The 27,900-nt window shown below is 38.2% G+C and overlaps 1 protein-coding gene across 10 annotated transcripts in view; it reads left to right on the top strand.

Moving 5' to 3' along the window:
* TSC22D1 (TSC22 domain family member 1) overlaps window positions 1-27,900 on the top strand; it is a 94,133-nt gene that overhangs the window by 23,976 nt on the left and 42,257 nt on the right. Inside the window, exons 2-5 of one of the 10 annotated variants that reach the window (XR_009744106.1) lie at window positions 11,660-11,721; window positions 14,327-14,552; window positions 15,511-15,702; window positions 16,691-18,813. The exons of 3 other annotated variants lie outside the window; for them this stretch is intronic. Coding sequence is in view for 1 of the 7 variants with exons in the window: in XM_061457302.1 (XP_061313286.1) it covers window positions 11,660-11,721; window positions 12,111-12,172 (124 nt within the window). In the remaining 6 variants the exon portion in view is untranslated. Of the gene's footprint in view, window positions 1-11,659; window positions 11,722-12,110; window positions 12,553-14,326; window positions 14,553-15,442; window positions 15,703-16,528; window positions 18,814-27,900 lie in introns of those variants that run through there. 6 more of the 10 variants (XR_009744107.1, XR_009744111.1, XR_009744108.1 and 3 more) reach the window with 6 other exon arrangements.

The raw sequence follows: 27,900 nt of genomic DNA, 5'->3' as shown, positions 1-27,900 counted from the left end.
TGTAGGAGGAGCATTTTTGTCTCCTTAATTCTACTTGTGGGGCTCAAGTTAATACAGCTCAACACTTAAAACTCAACCAACCTCATGCTAATATTCGTGCTTGAAGAGGGTTAAATTATTTACTTTCTTGCTCTTTTGGTTTATTTAGTAGTCTTGGCATGGGATCTCTTCAAATGCAATGTGTCCCAATGCATCCTGATGAAATTCTCTTGAAGTCAATGAAAAAAAGTACCCCTGAATATCACTTGCTATCTTTTGCTCTTTCTGGAACTGGCTCTTTGAAGCTTCTGTTTCTGTTCACACTTTCCTTTTTCATGTCTCCTGGTGTTTCCTGGGTTAAGTCATACAGAAAGATAAAAGAAAATTCACACATTTTCTGTAGCTGTCTCTTGGCTTTTCTGTTTCAAAGCGAGTAGTTATAAATTAAATACAGTTATTGCACAGATTCAGGGCAGCATCACTTGGAGAAGAATTTGCCATCTTTGCTAAATGCTTTGCAGTCTTGAAACTAAACTTTTAAGTAAGGCAAGCTTTTTATGTGATACTCTAGTTTGTGTATAGATTTTTAGTTAGGAATCAATAACACTGTGCCTGTCAGTGAAGGTAAGGTATATTGCCTGGAAGAGGCTCTCAACAACTAGAGAAAGGTCTCCCCTAAACTGGGAAATACCAAATGGTGACGTGTAAACAGAAAAGTTTACTGATTTGTTTACAGGTGTCAGAATATGTTAAATATAGTTACATTAATGGCCTTGTGGCACACTGTGCTTCATTGAATACATGATAGTTCCTGTAAAGAAAAAGCCTGCTTTTCCAAAAATTAGTATAGAGGTCTCTTATATGCAGCTTCTCTTGCCCATAATGAAGTACCGTTGCTACCTACCTCTTAAAAAATGAGTAGGAGGAGGGGAAGCTGGTCTGTTAATTCCTAGCCCCTTTTGCTTCTGAGTCTCAGAAGTTTCAGCAGTGTATTCCATTTGTAGCTTGTTAGTTCTTCGTGCCAGCTTGCCCTGCTTTGAGCACTGGGGTTGGACTAGGTGGTCTCCAGAGATTCCTTACAACCTCAATTAGCTGGTGATTCTGGGAGAAACTCAATACACTTGTTCTTTTATGTTATATTATTTATGCAGCAAGGAAGCATGGGTTACTTGTTTAGTGATTCTGTTGTTTGGTTTTGGTTTTCTTTTAAGAAAGGAACCTAAAATTGGGACCTTTGGTAAAACAGGAACTGAAGGTGGTGCTTCATTAAAACAAGAGATAACATTCTTCCTCCATTGCAGAGCTGAAACTGAAAACCTTAAACATCTTAGGCTGATATGCAGACTGTAAGCCTGACTTGTATTAGTCTTAAGCTTGCACTTAATGGTGTTCTAGAGAAGCAAGATTTAATTTGTTTCTGACACAAACCTGCATTTCTCTTTTTGATTCCTCCCTCCCCCTCATCCCAGCAACATTTTTCAAGAAAATTAATATAGATACTGCTGTGAATTTCAATGGCTGGCTTGTTTCTAACAGCTTGCTTCCTTCCTGATGTCCGTTTACCTTTCTCTGTTTGCTGTCTGCTTCGTTTTCCTCCCTGACCTGTTAGTTTCCTTTATTTGAAAGCTTCAGGTGGGATGTTAAGAAAGGGGAAAAGAAAGGAGGTGAGGTTGAATCCACTGTAGTATTTTATCTCTAAGCCCACAGTCCTGGCACTGCTTATTTTCCATATTTATTGTAATGTGGTTTGACTTAAAAGTAGTGAGCTCTAGGAAGCTATGGGTTTTGTGTACCATTTTTGATCTGAAGTGTTGTTATGATGAATATTTATTTTTTAATGAATTTCCAACACTAGTTTGAGAGAGAAAACATGCAGCTTTCTGGAAGGTAATATTTCTAGAAAGGCCACAAGGAAACTTACTGTTTCTTCTGTGATATGTAACTAATGCTTGCCCATTTCACCCTTTATTGCCTTACAGCCATATCATGTCCCCTTTCATGGCTTAGAATCCACAGTGCAGACAGCAAAGCGGCCCTGAGCTTGACCCTTTGGGATTGAGGAATTTTGTATCATGAATTCTTTTTTTGTGAGGTTTCTAAGGAAAAAAGAAAGTCTTGGTTTTGTTCTTTTGTTCTGAATTCCTTTTCACTGGTGCTTGTGGAAGAAAGAAAGTTGAAGTAAGGATCTATAAAGCTTTCCAGAGTATTGCAGGAGAACCTGCTGACCTGTGTTGTCTGTTTGCCAGCTCTTCTCCATTGCTCTGGGCAGCATCCTAGAAGCTTCTGGACAGGCTCTGAAATTCCTTCTAGAGGAAGCAGCAGCTGGGCAGGTGTAGGTCATAACACAGGCGGAGAAGCAGTCTGTTGGACTTGTCATATGTATCTCAGTAAGTCTTAAGGGATCACTAGTCCTAGCAAGGTACTTCAGTGCTATTGTTTCCCGATACTCTAGTACTGGAGACTTTCAGTTTATCACTTTCCCTTCTTCATTTTGTGTCTTCTGAACTAGTAGAGAATGTGGCCTGAGTGCATGATGGAGTGAAAATAACATGCTCAGGCTTCGATTATACTAGTAATTCCGAACTTGTTAGGTTTTTCTGTGGTTTTACTTTGGCCAGTGAGCAGAGCAGGGAGGGTGTATCGGAGCTAAGAAAATGGAATGTGCTTTTGAATCCTTGTTCAGATCTGTTCAAACTATTTTTTTTTTCCTCGTTTGTTGAGTTGATTTGAATGACTTTGGTAGATAGCTCGATGCAAAAGGAAGGTGACAGAATTGACAACTGCATGTTCCTCTTCAAGCACCCTGTCTTGAGCCTGATGGTTACTTTTTCATGAACTTCTATGAAATTTTTTAAAAAAGCTGGGATTCTAAATATTAAAGGAGATAGGAGAGAGCAGGTATCTTGGTTTCCCATGATGCAGTTTTGGGATGTGTTATGCCTGAGAAATTGCCAGTATTTCAAATGACATCCTGAATGTTATCTTGATGAAAATAAAAGCAAGTCCAAGGGTAAAGTCAGCATGAGAAGTAAACTGGTAATTGTAGCATCTTCATTAAATTACATTACAAATCAGACTCAATTTTTTTTGTTGTTTTTTTGTTGTTGCTTTTTTTTTTTCTGAAGTTGTGAACTATCTGAAAACTGTAGGGAGGTGCTTTTTTAGATACACAGGGTAGGAACTGGCAACAGCTCACCAAAACTGCTTAAAGAATTCTATTGCATTTCTGCTGCAGTCTTAGGTTGGTAACTCCCAAATTTTTCCTTTCAGTTAGCATTTTAGCTAAGCTTTTTTTATGCTGAATTGTTCTAAGTGAGAATGCACTAGCTTTTATAAATGTTATAAATGTGGTTTTCTTTCTATGGAAATATATTAGGTAAACCAAAAATTGGGTGATACATAGTGAAGGGCACTTGTTCCTCCCCAGCCCCAGAAGATTGGGAAGAGACATTCCCTAACCCCCCAGCCCCAGTGTAGTTCTCCTATATTCTTGACTCATCTGTTTAATTATATTTTATTGCAGCTTCATGTTCTGATAAAACCTATTTTAGTTTTTGTTGATTCTTTATTTCATGCTGTCTCTTGGATGGTATTTATTCCAGCACCAACTGATCTCACTTCATATTTTTCTAAAACATGCTTGTATTGGTGGTCTCAAAGGAAGAATGCTACTGAAACTCAGCCAAGGATACTTCAAACTGGGTACTCAAACCCATTTGCAGTTGGAGAACACTTTCGAAACATTTGTCCGTGCTTTGGTTGGTTAAAGAGAAAGGCATTTCTAAAATACTGGGTACTTAAAAACTGGGAACTTAATGTTCTTCTCCTGTAGTGCTGACAATTAAAAGAAGTGTGGGGAAGAACAATTATATCTATTGCAAAGTATCCTTGACAGGGCCTAATTTTTTTCTAAACGCTTGAGTGCCAGCTCTGATAGGTAATGTATGCATTGATCATCCAAAATGAAGGTGCATGTTCAGATTTCAAGTTCACATTGCTTTGAAATTTGGAGCTGTGAATTCAGCTGATCATGCTCTTTGCAATACAGCACAAGTAAGAACTTATATTGGTTATAAGTTCTGAAGCCTGGAAGTTGTCTTTCTGAGAATCCTCCTACTTTGGTTATTTAAAACTTGATAATGTCATTTTTGCAAAATTTCCATTGTGAATTGTCATGCTTTTCATTTGCTCTAATGTGTGCCTCTGTGTTAGAAAAGCTTTGGTTTAGAATCTGTGATGTCTCTTAACTGTTTTGCACAGTGATGCCAAACATTTTGGTACTGTCTTAACAGCCTAAAGTAGTAAATGGAAGTAATAACAATGTTTTTCCAGCTTTGCGTGTTTAGAAGGATCCATTTTAGCAGCTCTCTTGCCAAGCATAGCCCTCACTGCTTTTAATAAACGTTCACACCAGTAGATGTTGTACAATCTTAGAATGGCTGTTAAATATTTAGCAAAAAAGATGTTGAACAAACTTGTATTTGAATGGTGTTTAAAACAAAACAAAACCCCATATAGGCTCTCGTCAGATCATGAAAGAAAAGCTGAACAGTACTTAAAAATAGCATGGCTGATGCAATAGTGAGGCTAATGTTGAAGCCTAAGCATTATACCCATAACATTGGCTCCAGTCCTGCTAGTGGCTTCATAAATGAAGTGAGTTAATGCTGCAAGAGCATTCAAGTCAGTGGAGTGAACTCCACTGAGTGGTTCTGCTATAGGGGAGTGTAGAATGTAGCAACCATAGAATCATAGAATAGTTAGGGTTGGAACGGACCTTAAGATCATCTAGTTCCAACCCCCCTGCCACGGGCAGGGACAGCTGGCACTAAACCATGTCACCCAAGGCTCCGTCCAACCTGGCCCTGAGCACTGCCAGAGATGGAACATTCACAATTTCCTTCAGCAACCCATTCCAGTGCCTCACCACCTGCACAGTGAAGAATTTCTTCCTTCTAGCTAACCTGAACTTCCTGTTTCACTTTAAGCCCATCACCCCCAGAAGATTTGACTTTCAAGTCTGTTCCCCTCCACTGCCTGGGTATTTTTGTTTAAGAAACAACCAAAGGGTTTTATGAGTACTGGATTTACCAAAAATATTTAAAAGGGGGGGGGGGGAGGACAGGACAGACGGATGGACGGCAACACGGGACGGGATGACTGTGTGTGGCATTTCCAGGGATTTTAATCAGAAGTCTACCTGACTCTGGCAAGGCAGTTATGCTTTTCTTACTGCCATACTGCTCTTGCATTTACCCCCTGTAGTTGAAGTATTTCTCATATGTCTTTCCTCTGCCTTCCCCGCTGTAGTTCTCCTTTTGCTTTGTGTCTTTTTGGCTTGCTGGCTGCCTTCAAAAACACAGGCTGGGCTGCTGTGCTCTCAACTTGAGGTGCGCTACCTGGATCTCTGGTTGTCATCCATCAAGATGAGTAATGTTGGGGCTGCCTCTTGTCCTTGCCATCCCTTGTATTGTGCTTGTGGTGGGAGAAATAGGACCATGCTCATCTACTCCATTGTTGTTACAACACTCACCTGTTCCTTGAGGATTTAAATTGAACAGTGGCTTCAGAAGTAGGTTTGTAGGGAGCATGCAGCAGAAATTTTTAATTTGTCATCTTTTAAAGACCTGAACAAAATTGAGCTAGAACTATGTGTAGTGGGCACTAATCTTGTAGAGCCTGAGCTGTATATCACTGCAAACCATTCAAGCGTGATAAGTAGAAATTTGCAAGTTTATGGAGTTTTAAACTGTGTATGTAAACTAAACTAGTAACTTTTAGTCATCTATCGAACAAAATGACAGATTCTAATAAGTCATGGAGGTGAGTATTGTTACAGTAGCTAAGAGCTGTCCTTTCCCGTAACATGCAGGTTTTTGTGTTTAATGTGGGTTACAATTCTGAAATGGATTAAGCTTGTGTGAATTTGGTTTTCTCATAGTAACCTTCGTTTCTCCCGTTGCATTGTGTACTTTATGACTAGGTCATGTGGAGATGGATTACTGATGTCCTTGTCCGTAGTGTCATGTTTTTACTTCAGATTAATTTTGTTGACACTGTATATTTATGCTGCAAATGAACATGTAGTAGTACTTTAAAATTGCCTTAAGATTGATGGAAAACAGTGTAGTCAAATGATACTGACTTCTGTGATTGCTAGCTGCCAAGTAGACTTACTTTTTTTTTTTTTTACATTAACATTTAGGGCACTGCTTATAATAACCATTTCCTCTGATTTAAGTGGTAAAGAAGAGGGAAGGGATATGTGTGGTGTTAATGCATGCCGGGGAATTGCTGAGGGAAGAAGACATGAAGTGGTTGTGACAAGAATGTGAAGATTTACATTTTGTCTCCTTTCCTCATAAAATACTTATGCTTTCTCAATAATACCTTTTACCACCGTGTATTAAGCTGCAGTTAAAGATTCATCATATGTTTGCACATTTTTTTTTAGTCTATACTCAGTATTATTTTGAGCTCTAGATACTGTGGAACTCAAAAATTTGTATGGGCCAGTTAATGATTCACTTCCTTAGAGGTCAAGGTTATCATGGTTAAATGATTGGCTCTTTGAGAACAGTCTGGCAATGTATGTGCTCTTAACAGGTACTTAGGTAATTCCACTGGAATATATACTTCCCCATGTCCTCTTCCCTCCAGGGTTCTTTGTTCCCACTTTGGAGATAGGAAGCATCTTCCATACAGTTTTGTTAAATGCAGATGTTTCATTGCATGTTTTTGTAATAAACTGCAGTTAAGTACAAAAGCAAATTATTAGTTGACTGTAGTAATGAGAGACTCCTGATATTTTTCATGCTTTTGGGTTTTCCTACTGCACCCCTTTTTTTGTCTGTGTATTTTAAATGTACAAGAAAGGAAAACAAATAATTAATGAAAATATCGAATTATAATATTAGATACATTGCTGGAAAAGGAAACTTTTGACCAGCATAAACTTGAATATGCTGTATTTCTGAAACCTGCATTCAATTCATATAGAGGGGAGAAATGTTTTAATGCTGTATTGCAGTGTGCCATAGTGTTCACCCAAGTACTTCCTATAGCTTCTCTCCAACAACTTGCAGTTGCCTATGCAACTACCATTAGAATGCATTTTATTGGGTACCAGACATGATTCTGCTGTCATGCAGGCTGTTTAAATATATACGTATGCTTTACTTTATAAAATAGAATGAAAGAACTTGACTAGTAAATGGTTATTCCCTGATGACTTGGAAAAAGAACATTAAAAGATTGGCCAGGCTAGGAAGAGTTGACTATTACAGTAAGTCACAACTCAGAGCATGAAGTTGGCAGTTCTGTCTGCAGAATTTTTCTGTTGGGCTGAAGAAATAAAAGAACAGAAAATTGCATGATGTTCACATGTGAAATTATATACATGAAGTAATACTCAATATAATGCTTGTCCAGCAAAAAAGCAGGAGGAAAAAAAAATTATGCAGTAGTAAACTCTGGTCTAGTCTGCAAAATGCTTATGGGGATTTCAGTTATGCAGGTATTAAACTATGAATTAAGAATAATTTTAAACTTGGGGAAATAGCTATTAGAAAGAGTAACTACACTTAAATTCAAGCTTATTCTTTGTTGAATTCTATATAATGTAATTCTTAACTCTGTAGCCTCTAGAGAATGCATTTTGGATATATGCCAACCAGCAGTGAAGGACTTTTACTTGATGAGGCATTTACGTTGAAGTTTTCTTTGTTGGCTGTATCATGTGTGCTCTGCTTTCCTTGTGCATTTCAGTAAACTGGAAGATGGAGTTTGACTTAAGAGTGTGTAAGGCAGTTTTGTAATGCAGGCTTTTTAGCATGTAGAAGTAATGGCAGCACGGAATGCTTGTGAGGGTGGTTTTTTTTTATATATTTCTTTAACCTTTTTTATTTGCAGCTAGAAAGCGATGTGGAAAATACGAGTTTGCATATAATATACAGCTGAAGCCTGAGAAACTTTAATGCAGAACACTCTTGCTTCTGCTGCAGACTAATTTTAGAGTCTTGCCTTAAAAAGAAAATGTGAAGGAAAGAAAGGAGTGTTGCTGGTCTTTTATAGGAGAGCCGATCTGCCAAATTTGCAGGCAAAGCACTTTATTAAATATAACAACTGTTTTGAGGAAATACTGGCCTCTACGTTTTGGCACAGAACTCTGAGATCAGGTGACTAATTCTGTGCTATAAGGGAGTAGCGTCAAGAGTATCTCCAGTGTGCGTTACTGTCAGACTTGCTTCAAATTAAACTGTGCGTGTTGTAGATACTAATCATATACAGAAGTGTTCAGTAGTGATTCAAATATTGTTTTTTTTTCAAGCGGGTTCATAGTATCTTGTATATTTGCCTGAGTTTGTGGGAAGCTCTATTTTATCTGGATTATGTTTATTTTTGTCAATAAAAGTCTTGAATCAAATGAAGGAAAGAGGGTCCTGTGAGGTTCAGTGTATGGTTAAACACTTGACAACCCACATCAGTCAGTGGGGTAAGTTTCTATTTTGGTGTGGATGTTTGATGTCTTTTTCCCTGCTCTGGGTAACTTTGTAAAGCAGTAAGCCTAGGCTAGAAATAGCGCTTCACATGTTTGCATATGTATTTTTTTTTATTTATTACGTAATACTGTTTGCTTTTTCTTGCATGCCACCTAAACCAAGTGCTAATATTTCAACAGATACAGAATGACAGTCAAACACTGCACACTGGTGTGCCTGTGAAGAGGTACTGCCAAAATTAATTGTGTCTTATCCAAAAGCTGCGAGTTCTGGCTGATCAGGTAGGTGTGAAGGTGCTTGCATGGTGAGAAGATATAGGGACAACTCCGTGCAAGCAGTTCTACCTAAGCAGAGCCAAATGATAGATTTCAAATGGCCTTCACATCACCTGACTTGTGAGAGTTTTTATAAAAAGACTTGTAGTGATCTTATTCCAAGTTGAATGACAGTTTTAATTTGATACTGTAAAATATGGCTGAATTTGAGGCACTAGTCCAGTAAGAAAAATCAAGTCAGGAAATCTTCAGAAAGCATTTAATTAACTAATGAACGACAGCATATTGTGTGGTGACAGCCACATGAGATAATCTAGAATATGTTTTTCCATGTACTGTTGCTTCTAGTAGGTTAAAATAAAAAAAGTAATTCTGATCTAAAGCATGATTCTTTTAAAACTTGAATCTGGATCCTGAGAGTCAGACTGTAAGTTGCAGAGGTATCATGGTTTGTTTGCACGTCATTTGCAGGTTTCAAGTCTGAATTAGTTTCTGTATCCACTGTCACTAGTTTGCGTTAAGACAAAAATAAGCTTTAGTTACATCGCACACTTTGTGGTGCTGGAAAGCTAACAGCTTACAATAGCATTTGACATCCCTTTGTGTCTTGGTGGTAACAGTTACTAGAAAACTCAGTTCAGTTTTAGCTGTAGAGTTCTTATTACTACTGAAAACAAGGAAAGAATCAAGTCTTTTGGTCAGGTTGCATGCTAAATTTGTAAGTTCTAGAGTCAGGGAGTTCACTTAGCAAAAGAAATTGGTATTTGCTATGGAAAATAACGTATTAAGTGCTCAATTCTGAAATGCACATTTTGAGTACTTTCCAAAGCAGAACTTAAAACTGCTGACTTTAAAAAGGCAACCAATTTGCTTAGCTCTTATTTTCCAGTTATCCATGTTGCTCTTCACTAAAATTAATCTTATTAAGTAGATACAAGTAAAATATTGAGTAGTATTAAATAGATATAAGTAAAATGAGTAATAATTGCATGAAACAGGCATTTTTACTGTATGAGTTCTCCAGAAAAGCCATTAAGGAGATGGTCAAGGGTCAAAACCTGCAGAAAAATGCTTTGAGCTACTCTCAAATGAAAATGTAGTTTGGACCTTTATGTCACCCCTGCAAAATCCCCCAAATTACAGGCATCCAGTCTGGTGTGGCTGCTGAACAGTATGGCAGTCACTCCTCTTAACACTGTTTATGTGTGGTATCTCAGCTTCCAGGTTCTGCAGATAAACTGGTTGAAAGACCTTGACCAGAGAAGTGTAGGAATTATGTGAAGATTGAGAACTTGGTAAGAAAAATGATGCTTTAAAAAAAAATTAAAAAAAAGTTTATGAAAGCTAATTACATGTAAATGCATGGCTTGCCTATTTAATTCAGTCATTAAGAGCCAAAAAGGAAAGTAAAGACACTACAGATTTTATGTAACTTCTTCAAGTAAGTTCAAGGTATACATAAATACTGTAACCTTTGCTATAGTAGACTTAAGGAGGAAAAAAGCAAACAAAAGCAAGCCATTCATATGATGTCTTAAAAACATTGACTTTTTTTTTTAATAGAAAATATTTTTAAATACTAGCTCATGTACTCATTCAACTCTTTAAGGTTGAATGAAGGTCTGTCTTTATGGCAGAATTGTATATTGGTGCCAGTAAAGTCTGTTAATGTGATTTAACATGTGGTTTAGTTAGGCCAGAAAAAGGTTTGCTCTCAACTGTACTTGGCACACAAAGCCAACAAGAAACAAAAAGCATGTTAATAAAGACATCCAGAAATATGCTTGTGATGTGAAGTTTTAAAAATGAAAAAATAATTATAACATTATTTAACAAATATACCCATTTCTTAAATTTTATAAAATTGATGCATCTATTAATGGGAATTATTTTTACAAGGTAGTGTTTTTTATAATTAACATTCAGTTTCATACCCCATATGTTTTCCTGCTGTTGTGTATGTGCCAAGAAACACTGGCTGTGTTTCTCAAGTGTGCGTTGCTGTGACAGCTACATACAGTTTTGGAATTCTCTGTCATGCTGAGTTCAGAAAAGCCATAGCTGTTTATCACTCCTAGGAAAGGCCTTTCAGGAACTGGTACATATGCCAGTCTCGAGCAGGTATTGTCTGACACCTTGTCTGATAATCTAGACATGTGCCATGGCCCTCTCTGTTTTTTCATAGGCCTTTAAATAAGTTGAGCACAAAACACTCTGGAGAGAGGCCACATGCCAAGTCTGAAATTCAGAAAGATTCCTACCATTCTGTTTCTCTGCAAGTTTAGCTTTTAATGATGGGTTGTATGAAACTTACTCTTTTAACGTCAACACTTTGATCAATGCTTTTGATGCCTTTTCTGCATTTTGGGACTTGATAACATTATCTAGTGTAGCTGTTGTAATCATAGACGTGAATGGTTTGGGTTGGAAGGGACCTTAAAGGTCATCCAGTTCCAACCCCTTGCCACAGGCAGGGGCACCTTCCACTGGACCAGGTTGCTCCAAGCCCTTTCCAGCCTGGCCTTGAACATTGCCAGGGATGGGGCAGCCACAGCTTCTCTGGGCAACCTGTGCCAGTGCCTCAACACCTTACCAGTCAAGAAATTTTTCCTAATATGAAATGAATGCTCAGTGACTTCTTCCCTGCTATCCTATCAAGTACTCTCTGCCCTTTCACTCCCCCTTCTGCCTGCTCCCCACCACCCCCCCCCCTCCCCCCCCCCCAAAAAAAGGAAGTTTTGGGAAACTAATATTTTTTTACAGTTTTGGTAGTGTGGAATTTCAAGTCAGCCTTACATCGCTCCTGTTGGTATTGTAATATGCCTGTCATGTTGGTGCTAGTTTGCAGGAAAAAGGTGCTTTACTAAAATTTGTTGTTCTTGTGATATTTATTTTGAATAACAGTTCAACTGAATGCTGGTGCATAGATCCTGCAGTGGGTTTGCAGCCTGCACATGTTTCGAGAGGTATGACTACTGGCAGCAGGGCAACAGCTATTTAACCTAGAAGCAGTTTTACTTTAGGAACTGCAAATATTCCATATTGCTGGTTGCATTTTAAAATAACTGCATGATGCTTTAAATTTTCAGTTTGGGTTGAGAAACAGTTGCTCTACCTGCTGGTAACCTGAATCTGCTGTGGCAGGTTGCATGTGGTTTCCATGTTCTTTCACTTGGATCCTGCAGCTGTTGGAGCTGCAGTGTTAGAAATAAAAAAAATATTGTTGCTTATGTTCCATACTGCTTACCAATTACATAGATTCAGTATTTACTTATTTTGCTGATGGTATTATGTAGAATTTACACTTGTTTAAACTTTTCTTTACTGGCTATTGAGCTTCTGCTTACTGATGCAGAAGAACAGGGATCAGTATTCTCACTGGCTTTTGAATTGGTGGTCATGAAACCTGCTATATAGAAAAAGAAGGCAGAAGAAAGCACTATAGGGAGTTTTACTCCCAACACTTGGGTCACTGTGAAAATACATTGCAAAGATTCCTTTATTTGCCCGAAGGAGATGAGAACATCAATTATAGGATTCCTTACTGTCTTCTGTGTGTTCACACATAGAGCTACCAGTGCCTTTCCTGACTTCATCTATAGCTGAAGATCATCAACATACATTGTTCTTGTGTCATCACAGCTGTAATTTCTACTGCTCCAATTAGAAGAATCTCATCATAGCCTGCACTTGAGGTAAATCGGCAAACTCTACAATTCAGTGACTGAGAAGCTGTTGTATATTCAGCTCCTTGAGCTGGGCCAACATGCCATCTCAGTAGAGTGAATCATTTCTGCTGATTGTGAGGCACCAAACAGCTTCTCCTGTAAGAGGGATTTGAGTACTTTAGAAGGCCTATCCTAGACCGCTTCACTTTTCTAAAGATTTAAAAGAAAGGTAAAGGAGTATCTATTAGCATTACTCATCTCAGAATGCAGAAAAATGTAATTGTTTCAGCCTGAAATACATGTCTATGTAGGAATCAGGCTAGTATTTTTGATAGTTAGAACACAAAAATTACCAACCTCTTTCTTCAGAGTTCAAAACAACTCTTTTTAAGGGAAGAAAGATGTATGAAAGGATAAAAATTAGAAGTAAAGGGTTCTCTCTTGAAAAAGGAGCGATGCTATGATCTTGATGTAAGGGAAGGAATTTAAAACCACGTTATTCCTAACAGGATGTTAGAGATTGATCTTTCAGAAACTGTTTTGTTGTTCAGCTATTTCCATGAGGAAAATGACAATAGACAAAGACATTATGATTTTATTTTTTTTTCCTTGCAATTTGACATTGGATCTTTGTCTGTTCTACTGAACTGCTACATGAAAGGAATAAGACCAAATAACCTCTCATCTGCACCCCAGAGACTTCAGTAGGTGATCTGGATACTTTTTCCAGTGAACAGGATCTTATCTTTGCCTGGTAAAAGAGGATTTCTCAAAGGCAGCCTTTGATATTACAGATCATGGTCCTGGATCATGCTGCTTCATCTGGGGGGGTTGTTTTGCTCAGTTACCTCAGATACTTTGTTTTGAGCTGGAAAAGAATACTGACTGGAAGTGTTAGCAGTATCTGTAGGCTTCAACATAACACCTGAAATGAAGCCTATAATGCTGTATATGGCATTGTAGTTATGAATTGTAAGTAACAAATGTTAGTCCATGAGATTCAAGATATTGCAAGTTATTTGATAAAAAGAATCCTCCATTCACATGAATGTTAAGATGAAATGTGCTTTTAATTGTACTCTCACTTTATAATAGTTCCTTAGCCACTGAGTACAGAGCAGTAGAAATTTACCTTGAACATGTTCTGTTTCTTATATTTTCTTTTTTTATCGTTTATCCCCAACATTACTAGAAAAGGGGAGTATAAAACATCATGCTGGAGACATCTGTTGGCCAAGTACATTTAAATGTGTGTTGGTCAGTTAATTCTCCAAACAGGAAGATCTTCCTTCACAAAAACATGCATGTGGGGTGAAGAGACAGAACCTGACTCAGACCTTTCTTTAACTGTTGAAAGTTGATCTGAATCCAAAAGGCAGTGTTTCGTCAAATTGAAAGGTCTCATGTTGTTGAAAAGTCATGGAATTCCATTAAAACAAATAATCCTATTTCTATAAAATCTCGCTATTTAGAGCAAAACTTCTTACCTTAGATTGAAGCACTGTCACCATACGCAGTGTCCCCAGAGGAACCAAGAAGCGGAATATATTTCTGCATGCCCAAGCAGTTTCTTTGGAAGAAACTTGCTGATTTTTCTGTTTTAATTACTGTGGGATATCAGGTTCTGTCCTTGAAGGCTTTTTCCATCACCTGTTTGGGAAAAAAAAAAAGGAAATTTTCCTACCTACTACTCTGACAGCAGAAATTAAAAAGAAAGAAATAGTTTAAAAGAAAGAATAGTTTAAAAAAAACTATTATTGCTGTGGTTTTAATGACAATCTAGCTTTTTTCCTCCCAAATGTCTCATTTTATTATTTGAACCACAAGGAAGGAAAGTTGTTTTTGAGGAGGCAAATGCTGATAATTAAAGGACATGCAAGATACCCAAGACTGTTTTGTTTAGGTGTGTGCTCTAAAGGAGAGGATGAAGAAACCCCATCAAAATTGCCCCTAAATGAATTGAGTGAAATTGCATAATGAGGAACATACCTTTTTGGTTAACTACTGGATCATACTCTAACTGGTGTCTTCAGAGCAATGAAGGCAAAATGATAGTGCCTCATATGATGCATACACCTCAACAGCTACCCTACATGCAAACACTGGCCACTGCTGCTGTTGTGCATAAGGTATTGTAATAGGTAATAATAAGTAAACACATACATGAGAGGCTATGCGTATAATTGTGTTTTGGGTCCAGTGACTTGTAGCTCTTTTTTGTTGCATGTTGGCTCTATGCTACTGATAAAATTTCACATGAATCTATCAGCTTTTGGGATCTGTGAAGAAAATTTCAGCTCTTGGGCATTATATTTTCATTGTTCAGGTAATGACAATTAGCTACTAGGATGATATAGAAAAATGAGGAATATTCCAGAAACTTGATCCAGGAACTTGGGTAGGTTCTTAGCTTCCACAGCAATGATAATGTGCCTAGGTTAGGTCAGAGTTGTCACAAGAGCATTAAACTGCTGTTGGTGTTTAATCAATCTGATTTTTTGACTAGAGTAGAAGACCTGAAATTGGAGTAAGGCCTTTACAGAAGAGTTGGGGGTGGGATTAGGAAGTCATTGGTAAGGGAAACATTCAGGTAAGTATGATCATTTCTTCTTAAGGAGATTATGGGGAGAAGTTCACTGCATTCCAATAGATGCCATTTTTAATTCACTTGAGAGAAAGTGAACAGAGGAGAGATTTGAAATTTTTTTTTTTAAAGAAATGAGCACTTAATTCCCCTCCCCACCTACATCTACTTGTAACAAACAGAGAACTTTCTGGACAAAAAATCTTAACGATTGCTCTCATCTATTGGTAGATGTCTTAAAAGTCTTGAAAGTTCACAGCTCAACACTTTGTTTTTTTTGGCATCAAAGCATGAAACAACTGCATGTCTAGTACTCATCTCTTGTCATCCTCCCCTATTGCAGTGACTATGTGTGTGTCTCTGTGTGGCAGGAAATGAGGGAATACAGATCACTATTCAAGAAGTTACCAACTAGCACTTTTCCTTCCCCTCCAGTCTTTCTGCCTCCCTATCCTGGAAGTATGGAGTCCCTGCCTCAGCCTACGGCTTCATTCTTTTTCCAGCTGCCCACAAAAGTAAAGAACCAGTGTGAGAGTTTGAAGAAAGAATCCACTCAGAGGACTGAGTCTCAAGCAAAAGCTCCAGGTTGCAGACTCAGAAAGAAACTTCCTTTGGGGAAGGATCTGCTTCCAGGATTTGCTCGTCTCTTTTTCCTTGGGCAAACAGAGTTCTTGAAGCAAACAACAGGGTTGCAGGTAGGTAGGGCCCCTTTGAACCACCATCCACTCAGGTGTGAAGGATGGACTTTACGCTGTTTCTCTATGCTTTTTTTTCCTGTTTATGTTGTCTTCCACTTCTCTAAGCTGAGAGAGGGAAAGAGTATGAGCAGTTTAATGAGAAAACGTGGGGGAGAGAGAGGAGAAAAACATATCCTGAGCACATGGAAAGAATGCTTTTTATGCCTCTGTATAAGCTTCCTGTCTGTGGGTCATATTTGTACTTCAGTTCTTTGAAGGACTAATGACATCTTTGTCTGGCCCTTTTCTAGACAGGAAACAAAGTCAAGAGCAGAAAATGGTGGCTGGGGCCAAGGTAAGGCCAGTGGTTGTACATGGCCCTTAGCCACACAGGTTTCATCTCCTCCCTGTCTCTTCACACTAGTGCTAGGTTTGAATGTGCAAAAAGGTGGAGGCTGCCAAATGGGTTTGAAATCCAACTTGATTCCCAGCACTGCAAAAGTTCCCCAGTTCTAAACATGTTAAATATGTTCTTGCTTCAGTGGAGCCTGTGGCTGGTGGGTTAAGTCCTGTTTCTTTGTCCATATGAATAGACTGAAACACCGTGATTAAAGGGGATGTGCTGCTAACCCACATGATCAGCAATCCCTCTGGCCCAATCCCCCTCAGAGAAGGGGAATCAGTAGAATCAGCTCAGGTAAATTCTGCCTTTCTTGCTTCATTGCTGTGCAGAGCAACAGCCTCTTCCTTGCAAACATTGGTAGCCTGCAGTCAGAGCTTTCTTTCTCCAGCTGTGTCGTTGCTGGTACAGGAAGTTTATTCTAAATTTCCTTTTGATTTTTAGCAAAAGGTATCACTTGAAAACTGGCAGTGAGATTCTAACGACATTTTGCCAGTTCCCCTTTCATGCTGAATTGAAGTCATTTGGAACTATGTTACATGCATTATTACTTTGGTGCATCTTGTGACTCTTCTCTCCCTCTTCATTCCCTCCAAATTGCTTCAGGACACCTTCTAACCTTTATACTGCATCACAAGCCTTCAGCAGAAGATCTTGAGAGCCATTTATGTTGCTGGAAGATGACTGGGTTTGGATCTTGGCCTTCCTTAAGCAGGATCTTCTGACAAAAATGGGATTGGGAAAGAAATGACTCCTTTTTCCATCACACAGAGCCGCCCTAGAAATGAAGGCCTAGGCAGAAAATTACTTCCAATGCATCATTCCTTAAGAGATTTGTTTGCCCTTCCACGGTCCTTCTGTTACCATGTCATAAAGATGTCTTTTATAAAGCCTAAACCTGGCATCTTCCTATCTGAAGATCCAGTCAATAAATCCAAGTTTAAGAGTGTACAGGTCTAATGCGCTCAGAGCATGCTGTCTCCTACATAGGAGATGCGCTATGGATCTGTGAAACAGGGTTCTCCTGTGGTTCAGTGTTGTATCTGTAAAGCCTTTTCTGCTTATAGTCCATTTAAATTATTATAAAAAATAAAAAGCTTCTTGTGAAAATGGTATTTAATTAGGCCTCAAACTCTCCAAGTTTACTTAAAAACAAGTGAGCCAAAAATGACATAATGGGCAATATGGGAAGTACTGCATCTTCTGAGGTTTCCTGTGGGTTTGTGTCAAGAGAAGGTATGTTGAAAGTGTTGAGAGCTGTGAAAGTGGGAAAAACTTAGATTTTGCTTTAAGAGTGAAAAGTTATTTGTTAGAAAGCAGAAAGCTTTTAATTTCCCTCCTCTAAGGGATTCTGTACTCAAACGGTCTTGCAAGATCTTAAATAAAAACCTTATGTTTGGCAGTAGTGAGCAACACACACACACATGCCTGTGTACTTTTTGCTCTTTTTGCCATAGGAAATTAGTTTTGAAGAATAGGATTGACTTCTAATGTTCAGATTAGGAAAGGGGAAAGCTTTGTTCTGAAGCTGAGTGTGGGAAGACATGGCAGGAGGTTGACCTGAGCCCACTGGTAAAGTGCACTTTTGTTTTCGTGTTTTCTGCTTCTGGCAGTTGGAGTAAACTAGTCAGATGCTTGTGCTTGAATCCAGTTAATTTCCTAAATCAGTTACCACAAAACATTGTTTTTTAACTAATGCCTAGATCTCTCATTAAATGCACCAGCCTGTTTAAATTGTTGAGCAGTCTTAACATAGCCCTGAGGCTACTGCTTCATGGCAGTTGTGACTTCTTACTGTGCTGGAATGCATTGCAGTCTTAGTACATTCTAAAAATAATTGTTCAGATGGTGCTGTTTAAGTACATACTTATGTAGTGAGCCATTTTCACTGGACTTTTTAAAATTTGGGGTCTATTGGATGGCTTTTTAATACCCTGTTTTTATTCCCTGTGAATATCCAACTTCTTTGTCTTGATGCTTCTGTGGTTATTGAGTAAAATGCTAAATTTATAACCTGGTATTTTTAGAAAACTGACAGTCAGATGTATGTGTTAAACTATGCAACCACAGTAACACTTGTGAACTTTGAAGTTTAAAGAGAAATCACTTTAATGTATCAAATTCAATACTTTTTTTTTAGTATGTGGAAATATGTTTGTGATGACCTTAAAACTGAGTAGTTGTTACAGGCATAGGCATGGATTGTGTGCTGAACATGAGTAACCTAGAAGTTAGAAGCTGGAGATACGCGAGTCTCGGAAATAAATTATTGCTGTCTGTGGGAGAGATCTGTGCCAGCAGTGCTTTTAGTTGAAAATACCTGTTTTTCTAACTTCTCCCCTGTTGAAAGTCTGGTTATCTTTTTTTGCCTTACTTAAAAGGTGTACTTGCCTCAGCCAGAGCTGTTGATCATTTTGTTCTGTAGAATAAGGTAATTTAAGACCAACAAATACTTAATAGGAGCACTGAGAACTGTTTCTAATGTTATTGTCTCAGTTGCTAAAATGACTTTAACCCCCACATCACAATAAGGAAAAGAACCCCAAACAAGCCAGAAAGCTTGTTGCTGTTCTACAGTCAGTATTTTGATACTTCTTGTCTATTACCATTGTGTTAGTGTGTTACTATCATGCTCGTAGTTCTGCAGTTGGAATCCTGGGTTCTTGATACGTCTTTAGAGCAATAGCTCCTGCCTTTGTGTTATTAAAAAATAAAGATATCTGAAACCATTTTCTTCTTGTTTATATTGTACTTAACGTAATTGTATGAATATTGAGTGACTTTTCTGACTGACTCCAGAATGCCAGGAAACACAGTGATTTTAGAGGTTCTTAATCCCCAGTACTAACAGAATTTCATAAAACAGACAGCGTTAATTTTTTTCCTCTTTCTGTTCCTTTTAAGATTCCTTGAGCATTTGAGCTACCTAACTTACTTCATGTAATCCTTTACATCTTCTTGACCAGATGCCAGCTCCTCCTAATTGTTTCATAGCCAGGCAGTAAAATCCTGGCTGTTGACAGCTCCCTTTTTCCTGTCCCAGAAGAGCTATCTTGTTTAACCTGAAAGACTTGCTTTCTTCTTTCCACCTTCTGTCCACCCTCTGTGGCTTATGTTGCAACTCTTTCTCTGTTATGGGATGCCTTGAGAATGAGGAGGTATTCTGATCAGGGAATCTGGGAGAAAATCTTGCTAAAGTTGTTCTTCAGGCAGAGCTAAATCTGTTGCTTGTGAGAGATGCTTTGTTAGTTTAGAACAGTTTAAGGGAGGGAGATAGATCAAAAAATGTGTCCCTTTTGTAAACCAGAAAACAATGTTGATTTTATAAATGAGAAATGAGAACAAAAAGCATAGGTTCTGGGGTGTTTATGGTCCCTTGCTTTTACAGTGAGGAAGATGGGTAACAGTTTTCCGTCAACTTCTGAAAATCAGACTGGTTCCATCAGCAGTGGTGTGTTGTAAGCTGGATTTCATTTCTCCAGTCCTGTTTGCAGGGCATTGGGATTTAACCAGGTAGCACTGACAAAAAGCCTTTTCCAGCTCTTTTTCTTCTTCTTTTTTTTTTTTTGGTGGGTTTTGTTTGTTTGTTTGTTCTATTTTGTTTTTGATTGAAGAAAGACTACTGCCTCGGTTTGCCAGACCTCTATTATTGATCCCTGAAAGAATGAATGGGATTTTAGGTGTTAGTTTAGAAAAGCAGTTTTAATTGAAAACTGGAAAAAGGCATTCTTTTGAAAGCAATGGTAACACATGTTCCAGTTTAATTTCTTGCATGGACTTTATGAAGAATTGGTGCCAACTCCTGAGCCAGGTCCATAAGTTGATTGTCAGCAGCATGAGGTGAGTTGATGGGTTGTTTCAGGAATTGTTGGGTTTTGCTGCTTAAACTGAGTTTTCTCTAAATGGCATTTACTGATGACAGTGACACTTCTTGATCACTTTTTTTTTTTGAGACTATAAAATTATTGTTCTAATACTGTTTTGCCCATAGAAGCTGTGGCTGCCCCATCCCTGGCAGTGTTAGAGGCCAGACTGGATGGGACTTGGAGCAACCTGGTCTAGTGGAAGATGTCCCTGCTTATGGCAGGGGGGTTGGAACTAGATGAGCTTTAAGGTCCCTTCCAACCCAAACCCTGCTGTGATTTTATGAATACAGTCTTGTGTTGTTTAGTTTCCTTGATCCACTCTTGCACATGGGTGGCTTTCCTTTTCTTTCTCCTTGCTAGAAACTGATGTTTCTTGCTTTATGGAGGTCAGGAAAATCTGTGGGGTTTAGGCTTCTGTTACAGGGCAGTAAGTGAAGAAATCTTTCACAAATGAGTATTAATTTTATGGGGCAAAAGAATGTTATTTATCCTGGTGGATGGCTGTAAGAGATTGCAGAGGTGCATGTGACTTGAGTAGTTTTCTTCTTAGTAGCTACTTCAGCAATTTCAGCCTTGAAAGAGGTATGTGACCCCCTCTTGCCGAGTTCAGATAAAGATAGCAGTTGTGAAGTAAATAGCATTTGAACAAATAACAAGATGTTTATGATCATAAATATATTTGTGATCAAAATTGACTGTTGAAGATTGAAATGCGATTTGGATAGGTTTTTTTGTTTGTTTGTTTGTTCTCCCCCAAATTTAGTTTTGTGCTGGCTTGGAACTGAGGTTTATTCATCAAGTGGAATTACCTCTTTTGGAGCCCACGTTAAAAGTGTGATAATAATAATGCAGAGATTGCCAGCAAATGTAAACTGCTAATCAAGAGAAGCATTCTTTAGATCTTAGTATCACTTTACATAATCTTTTGAATTACTGGTATGGCATTTGGGTAAATTACCTGTCTCACGCTTTGATTTCAGCTTTTTTGGTGAAAAATGAAAAGACTTTTCAAACAGTGCTTCAGAGAAGCTGTAGTTTGAAGAGGAGGTATTTTCATAGTCTTAACACTAGTAAAAATATGATGGTGTATTCTTCAGCTTATGTACTCTTTATTACTTTGGTTAAAATTGGTTTAACTGCCTAGACATCATGAGCTTGCAAACCTTTTGTGCTTGTGGTAGGAAACCTTTGTTAAAAGGACAAGGTGAAATACATTGCTTTGTACTCTTTGCATGGAGCTGCAGGAAGAATGGAAAGACTGGACTACCAAAGTCGCTTTGCAGAAATTACTGACAAGTAAAAGGTTTTTACCTATTTGTCCAGAGCTTCATTCCTGATAGCTAGGGGAAGGTTAAGGCATAAAATTGGGCAATCTCAGCTCCTTAAGGTAGAACTTTAATTCTGTTCTCATTTGTTATGTTGTCCTACAGTTGTATATCTGGACATTTATGAGTGAGGGGAGGGTATTATGGAAGGCTAGGAAATACTGCTTAATGTGGAGCCTAAGTAGTAGCATGTGAATGTGAAACATGAATCTCTGGAAAATGTTGGAAATTACCTTGAACACATGTAAGCTGTGACTTGGGAAAGTATCCCTATCATGCAAGTGTTCCAGGGGAATTTTCAGATGGCTCTTGCTGGCATGTGTTTTAGAACTTTTCAGAATGGTGAAATGTGAAATACTCTAAAACACTCTTCCTGATCTCTGGTAGCACTCTGCATTAGGGGAGACAGCATGAAAAATTAATTTGTGAAATCTGTGAGGAGTGTATAAGCAATGGAGCGATGAAATCGGGTGGCAACATGTAAATGAGCAGCTGACTTCAGCACAGTTGCGGTGTACAAATGGGATGCTCCTGCATGGCTTCAAGACTACAGAGAAATTGTGGTTGAGCTGGATACTGGAACAGCTCTGGATCTGTAGTTAACAAGCAGCCAGCTAATATTCTTCCTTAATGGGCAGTTAGACTTGACAGAAAATCACTTGTAGCAGCTAAGCTTCATTTCCCTCCCACCCCAATTAGCAATGCCACCAGTAAAGTCTGTACTCCAATAGATCTGTAAGCTGGAGCAGTTAGGTTTTCTGGTGTCTAATAAAGTATAAGCACTGATTTGAAGCTGCTTTGTGCCTTGGTTACTGGCTATGTTTAGCACCTAACGGTGTCTAATACGGTTGAGTTAATGCTGCAGATTTTTTTAAGGGAAAAGTAGGAGTTAGAAGGGCTCCTGGTACTTGTCCATTAGTATTTTTTAAGAGATTGTGTATCTTTGGAAGCTGTAACCTGCTGGATCTAGTTGAAATTAGAAATGGGTTAAAAAATTGATAAGGGCATCAGAACAGGGACATTTACGGACAGAACTTCTTTCCTAATAAATTAAGAGTAGTTGTAAATATGAGAATGTGCTGTAATAAACTTCTTAGCTTTTCAGGTGGTAATCTCTTCTCAGTTTTACCTCTACAGTATCCTAGAATGCAACTCATGTTTTTCATACGTTGCTTAACTGATCTCTGATGTTTTTAAAACGGTATTTAGAAAGCAGCTGATGAAATGATTAAATTATTTTGAGTATTTTAGGGAACAATAATGCTTTCTTCTGTTACGTATTATGCTGAAGAGTGTTCCAAGGAGTGATTTCTTTTTTGACGTTTTTGTTCTCTTTTTCATTGTGTGGGTAATAAATCTTTTAATTTATTACCTTCTGTTACCTTCTGTTAATGCAAAATGTTAATGATTTTTAGTTGGTTGCTTTGGACACTTTTCCCATATATTCCTGTTAAAGGAGTACATTAGTCAGGTCTCTGTAATTTTTTTTTAACTAGCTCAAAACTGTTTTTTGAATAAAGCAGTTTTTTGCAAATGAGAAAGAGAAACAGTAATACCAGGCTTGTTCAGAGAGTAAGAAAAAATCAAGGAAACTTTTGTCCCTGTATCACTCCTCATATTGCTCTCAAAAAATACGTATTATTTGGAAGGCTCAAATACAGCAGTCAACCCAGTGCTTCTAATGTGACAGTGCTTTGAAAGCTGCAGGGCATTTTGCTTGTCTCTTCAGGTAATCTTAACACCCAAATTCCTGTTTGTAGTTGAACCTAAGTTACTATTTTGAATGAATTTTCTGCCTCCTTAAAAGACTTAAAAATTGTAGTCTTGGTGACAGCCTAATAATGATCAAAGGGCTGGGCTATTTGCCTGTTCCTTACAACATTTTCTAAGGGCTTTAACACCATGTATGGATGGATGAGAGAAATCTCAGATCTTCACTTGCCTTTACACTTCAGTGGTGAATGGTTTATATTGTCATGTTGAGTCACCCAGATTTACCATCTGTTTTGTGTCCTTCTTGGAGCACCTACTGTTTCAAAATCTGGCTACTCCGTGATTCGGTGCATTTTATAGAGAGACTCCTTTCTGCCTTTATGTAAATACTGAAGTATATGCAAGGTACTATGACTTGACTAGCTGTTCGTATCTGTTTGTTTGTGCAGAGCGCAGGATTAGAGATGGGAGCTATTTGAGAACCATGCTGTGTAAAGGCTTGGTTCAGTGAATGGTCTCACCAGTTTGATTGGCATGTGGTCCTCAGTTATTCCTGGGAAACTTCTTGGAGCACTTTTTTGTGGATTGCTCTGGAGTAAATCATGTGGTGACTGGCTTTCTGCAAGGCAGGTGTTCTTGTTGCCTGAAGGAACTTTTTTTCTGCTCCAGCTAAAAGCAAGTGCAATAAAAGTGTCAGGCTCCCATATTTCTTTCCCCCTTCTTCACTCCTGTGTCGCGCCTTTAATTTCTGGTGCAATGAAGACAGTTTATTTACTTAGCAAACTCCCCCCAGCCTTCACAGAATCCTTGCAGGTTAGATGAAAGCAATGAATTTTCTAGGTTAAAGTGATCTATAATCTGATTTATTAAATACACTAATATTGCTACTTACAGAAGCCTTGACCTGTGTTAAAATACAGGAATTTACCTTTTAACCTAGAATTATAGTGACTGTAATGTGCTATGAATGCTGTTTCTACCTCAACCATCAAATCTAAACTTCATCTTAGTCTGTATGAAATAATGCAGGATGCATTTTCCTCCCCTTTTTCTCTTGATGCTAAGAAGGGGACTTTGCTTACTGAATGAGACCCATGGATGGTATTTCAGCACAAACATTAATTAGCTTGGGTTTTGAGGCATTTTTAAGGTTTTTATCTACACCCCAGATTAACTTGAATTTCCTCATTTGCACCCAAAGCTGGAAATTATTCCCTCAAACTTCCAACTTAAGCAGAGGTGGTCATACAAGGATTTTAAGACAAAAACCCCACTAAGGCAGAGATTTCATACCTATAATATGAAGTACAATATAATAGATGATACAGTGTTTATTTTTAACATGACACAAAAATAATTACCTTCAAAGACTGGGGATTCTGCCCTGTTTTGAGTTGGGGTTGTTTTTACCCCACAGATTTGAGCTGTTTTAAAAAGGAGTAATTCATACTTGTGAGTCCTGTGAGGCTTTGCTAGTGAAGGCCTGCTTTTAATAAATGCTCTGCCCCTGTTGCCTAGTTCCTGTTCTTAACGCACTGACTTTTTTTTTGTTTTGGCTGGGTTTGTAGTAGTGCTTTCCTCCTGTAAAAGTAGCAGAAAGATTATTGGTTTTAGCTAAACATTTAGAAGTTTTTATGCTGGGTTTTTTTTCTCCTCTACTGTGCTGTTAGTGACAACTTCAGCTGTGAGTTTGTGTTAGCCTCTTGCAAAACTTAAGCGTTCTTACAGGTAACGGAACTAAATATATATTTTTTTATATAAAATTTTATGCTTTTGTCTGTAGGAGAAATCAAAATAGTATCTTTCCAACCTGTGTTATCTGTAGGGGAGTTTGCATGTATATACACAAATATGTGTATGTTGGGTTACAAAGGGATCTGTTGTGAAATAGCACTATTTTGTGGTTTTTTTTTTTACACAGAAGAATAATTTTGGAGCTGGTGCTGTGTATTACATGACATCTATATTGAAGAGTGAAAAAATAAAGTTATATATTCTGATGTCTTAAAGAGCTGCTTTGTGGCCATAGACGCTCATACTGACCTTTAAAATGAAAGCTAAACCCAAAATAAGCTCAGACTAAAGCAACTAATGTGATTGCCTGCAAAAAGCAGACCAAGATAACAAGTTCTGTGAGGATTCCAGGGAAGGCTGTTCCTCTGGTTGTAAGGAGGTTGGGTTGAGGATGCAGATGACTGTTTTTGAAGTGAGGGCATTCAGTGAGAGAGGATATTATTTTCTACAGCTTCAAAGCCTTTAATTACTCTTGGTATCTTTTAAGTGTTCTGTAAGTTAAAAGCATGATTTTGTATGAACTCCAAACTCCCACAGCCTGTAAGAGCCTGTTGGAGTATCAGGTATATTTTTTTTGTGGAAGTGAAATATATGTTTATATCTGTATAAATACATATATAGATAGGTCTGTGTATTTCTATAGATAGAAGTAGTGTGTTGGTGCAGAATATCACTTTTGCAAACAGCCTTGAGGACTCAAAACTTGAATATCTTGGTTTAATTCCATCAAAGCCAGCATCTGAAAACCTGAATTTCTTCCTTTTGACTTGGAAGTCCATCAAACCCAGCACCTAATAGTTAAATAGATAAAAGCATTAAAATAACCTGTCCCCAGCCTTCCAAAACAATATTATTCTACATTTATCTAGTTATTGATGATTTTGCACTAATGTGTAATTGCACGGTTTTGGCCCCATGAGGAGCAGTGACCGGTCAGTGGTGCTCCTCTGTCACTAGATAGGGCTGTAGGAAGCTTTTTTTTTTTTTTTTGCCATCTATTTTTTTTGCCAGGCTGTAGGCTGCTTTTTTGACTTGACCTGAATGCTCTTGGCCTGTAAGGGCAGTAGGTTTAAATGCAGAGCTCAGACTGATTAATAAGGCGTTAAGTCAGTTAATTCTTTCATGTTTAAGTGAAGTATTAACATGGTTTTTAGTGGTCGCTGATTTGCCTTTTGAGTAACAGAGATGGCTTACGTAACCAGCACAGATTTTTAAAATATTTGTGGTGTTTGGTGGTTTTACTTCTCAATCTTTAAGTGTGAAGTTTAAAGAAATAAGGTGCTGATCTGCTTGTGGTAACTATTACAGTGATGAAGAACTGAAGTTTAAAGAAATAGGTGCTGATCTGCTCATGGTAGCTATTACAGTGATGAAGAGCAGGTATTTTACTAACCTAAAGATGAAGGCTGTAAATTAATATGAAGAGTGTGCAAGCATGGTGCAGGGCAAGTATTTGTGAATGTGTTTTTTTTTTTTTTCCAGAAGGGATTTCCTTGTGTCATAAAACAGCACTAGATATACTTATCAAGGGGTGGCTTTGCCACTCCTATGGCTTAGTACCTGAGTGCTATCTTGGTGAAACATGTAATAAAGTGGGATAGAGCTTGAGGAAGGTGAGCAATTGTGTCCTCTAGAAATGGTAATGAAATAACATGACCTGCAACTTCATTTTTCAATACTGTCTATACTCAAATATGGTGGACTTGAGCATTTCTCAGTCATGACCATAGCAGCATCAAGACCAAAGGTCCCACTGGAAGAAAAAAAAAAAAAAGCCCTGTTTAAATCTTTTTGCTTTAATAGCTGATTTGAATGCTGAGGTTGCTCTCGTACTTTTATGTTGTATTTACCAGAGTATCAACGACAGACTTCTGTTTTGAGGTGCTATCTATAAAGAGATTTTTCACAAAAATATCTTCTAAGAACTCAAGAGGGTTCATTAAGACCGCTTTAATTTTGCATTTGTGGGGAAGTCATAAGGAATCTCTATGGCATTAGCAGAGGAACTGTTGGTGCATTGTGGCCTCTCTGGGAGGTGGCTCCTGAATTTTCAGGCGCGTTGTCGTTATGAACAGACAGGTGCTATCTTGCTCTGTTACCAGCTCATGGTATCTTATCTTTGAGGAATCTTCGTCTCGATTCATGCTCTGTGAGCTGATGTGCCCCTGAAGAGTACGTCGGTATTTCTGGTATAGTTGCCTGTTGCATTTGTCTTGCAAATTATGGGGTACCTTCTGTCTTTAAAACATGCATATTTGACATCACTGTCGCTTTGAAGATGACAGCGCATAGGTCACTGCTTTTTTTCCATACACTGTGTTAAGTAGTCCTTAGTAGAGTGGTGTTAGGGTCTGTTCTGACACCTCATTAGGAGGTCTAGGGGCTCTGTTCCTAGGGCATATTAACAGCTGTTGGGTTGTACTAAACCTGTTTGTAATGGCATGTCAGAATAGCTGGTGTAGTTTGGGGCATGTGCAGGGAGAAGCAAGATGTAGGCTTCCAGGAGAGGCTATTCATGGGAACTCTTAACAATTGTGTGGGACTTCGTACAATAAACAGAAGTACACCAGGTTTATCTTGGCACCCCCTCCAGCTGTGTAACTTTTGTGTGAGAGGCCGTTATTCGCATTCCTGGAGGCCAGAACAAGATAGAGAAGTTTATTGCTTGCAGATGGTGCTTCACATGCAGAAGTAAGTCGTGTATCTGTACAAACAGAAATCACTTACAACCAAGCTGTGTAAGATGGTAACTTTTTTAACTGTGCTTACATAAATCTGAGGCTGGAATTCTTGTTTTCTACCAGTCATTTTTCTAGAGCTTATTTTAATGTTTCATAGACCAAATAAAAATTGTTGTTCACGGATTAGTTACAATAAAGGAACCAAAATTTACTGACATCATTTCCTGAAGTCTTGTTGCCTGCCTTTTAAAATAGGACTGATAGTGTGACAATAGGAAATGATCTTTGCTGAGCTATAAAGACTTTTGTTTTCCTTCTGTCATACCTATACTTTGACTGAAGTACTGCACTTGTGATTTTACATGGAAGGAGGATCTGCACAAAGAACAATTAAAATAATGTTGATGTAAGTTTAACAGGCACTTGGTGATGTTAAG

Source organism: Pezoporus flaviventris, unplaced genomic scaffold, assembly GCF_033815535.1.
Source record: "Pezoporus flaviventris isolate CSIRO_AGI_PZ_B2104156 unplaced genomic scaffold, CSIRO_AGI_Pfla_v1 ptg000025l, whole genome shotgun sequence".
In the NCBI taxonomy this organism is placed as follows: Eukaryota; Metazoa; Chordata; class Aves; order Psittaciformes; family Psittacidae; genus Pezoporus; species Pezoporus flaviventris.
The sequence above is the reverse complement of the archived record's forward strand: the minus strand, read 5'-3'. Positions and strand labels throughout refer to the sequence as shown.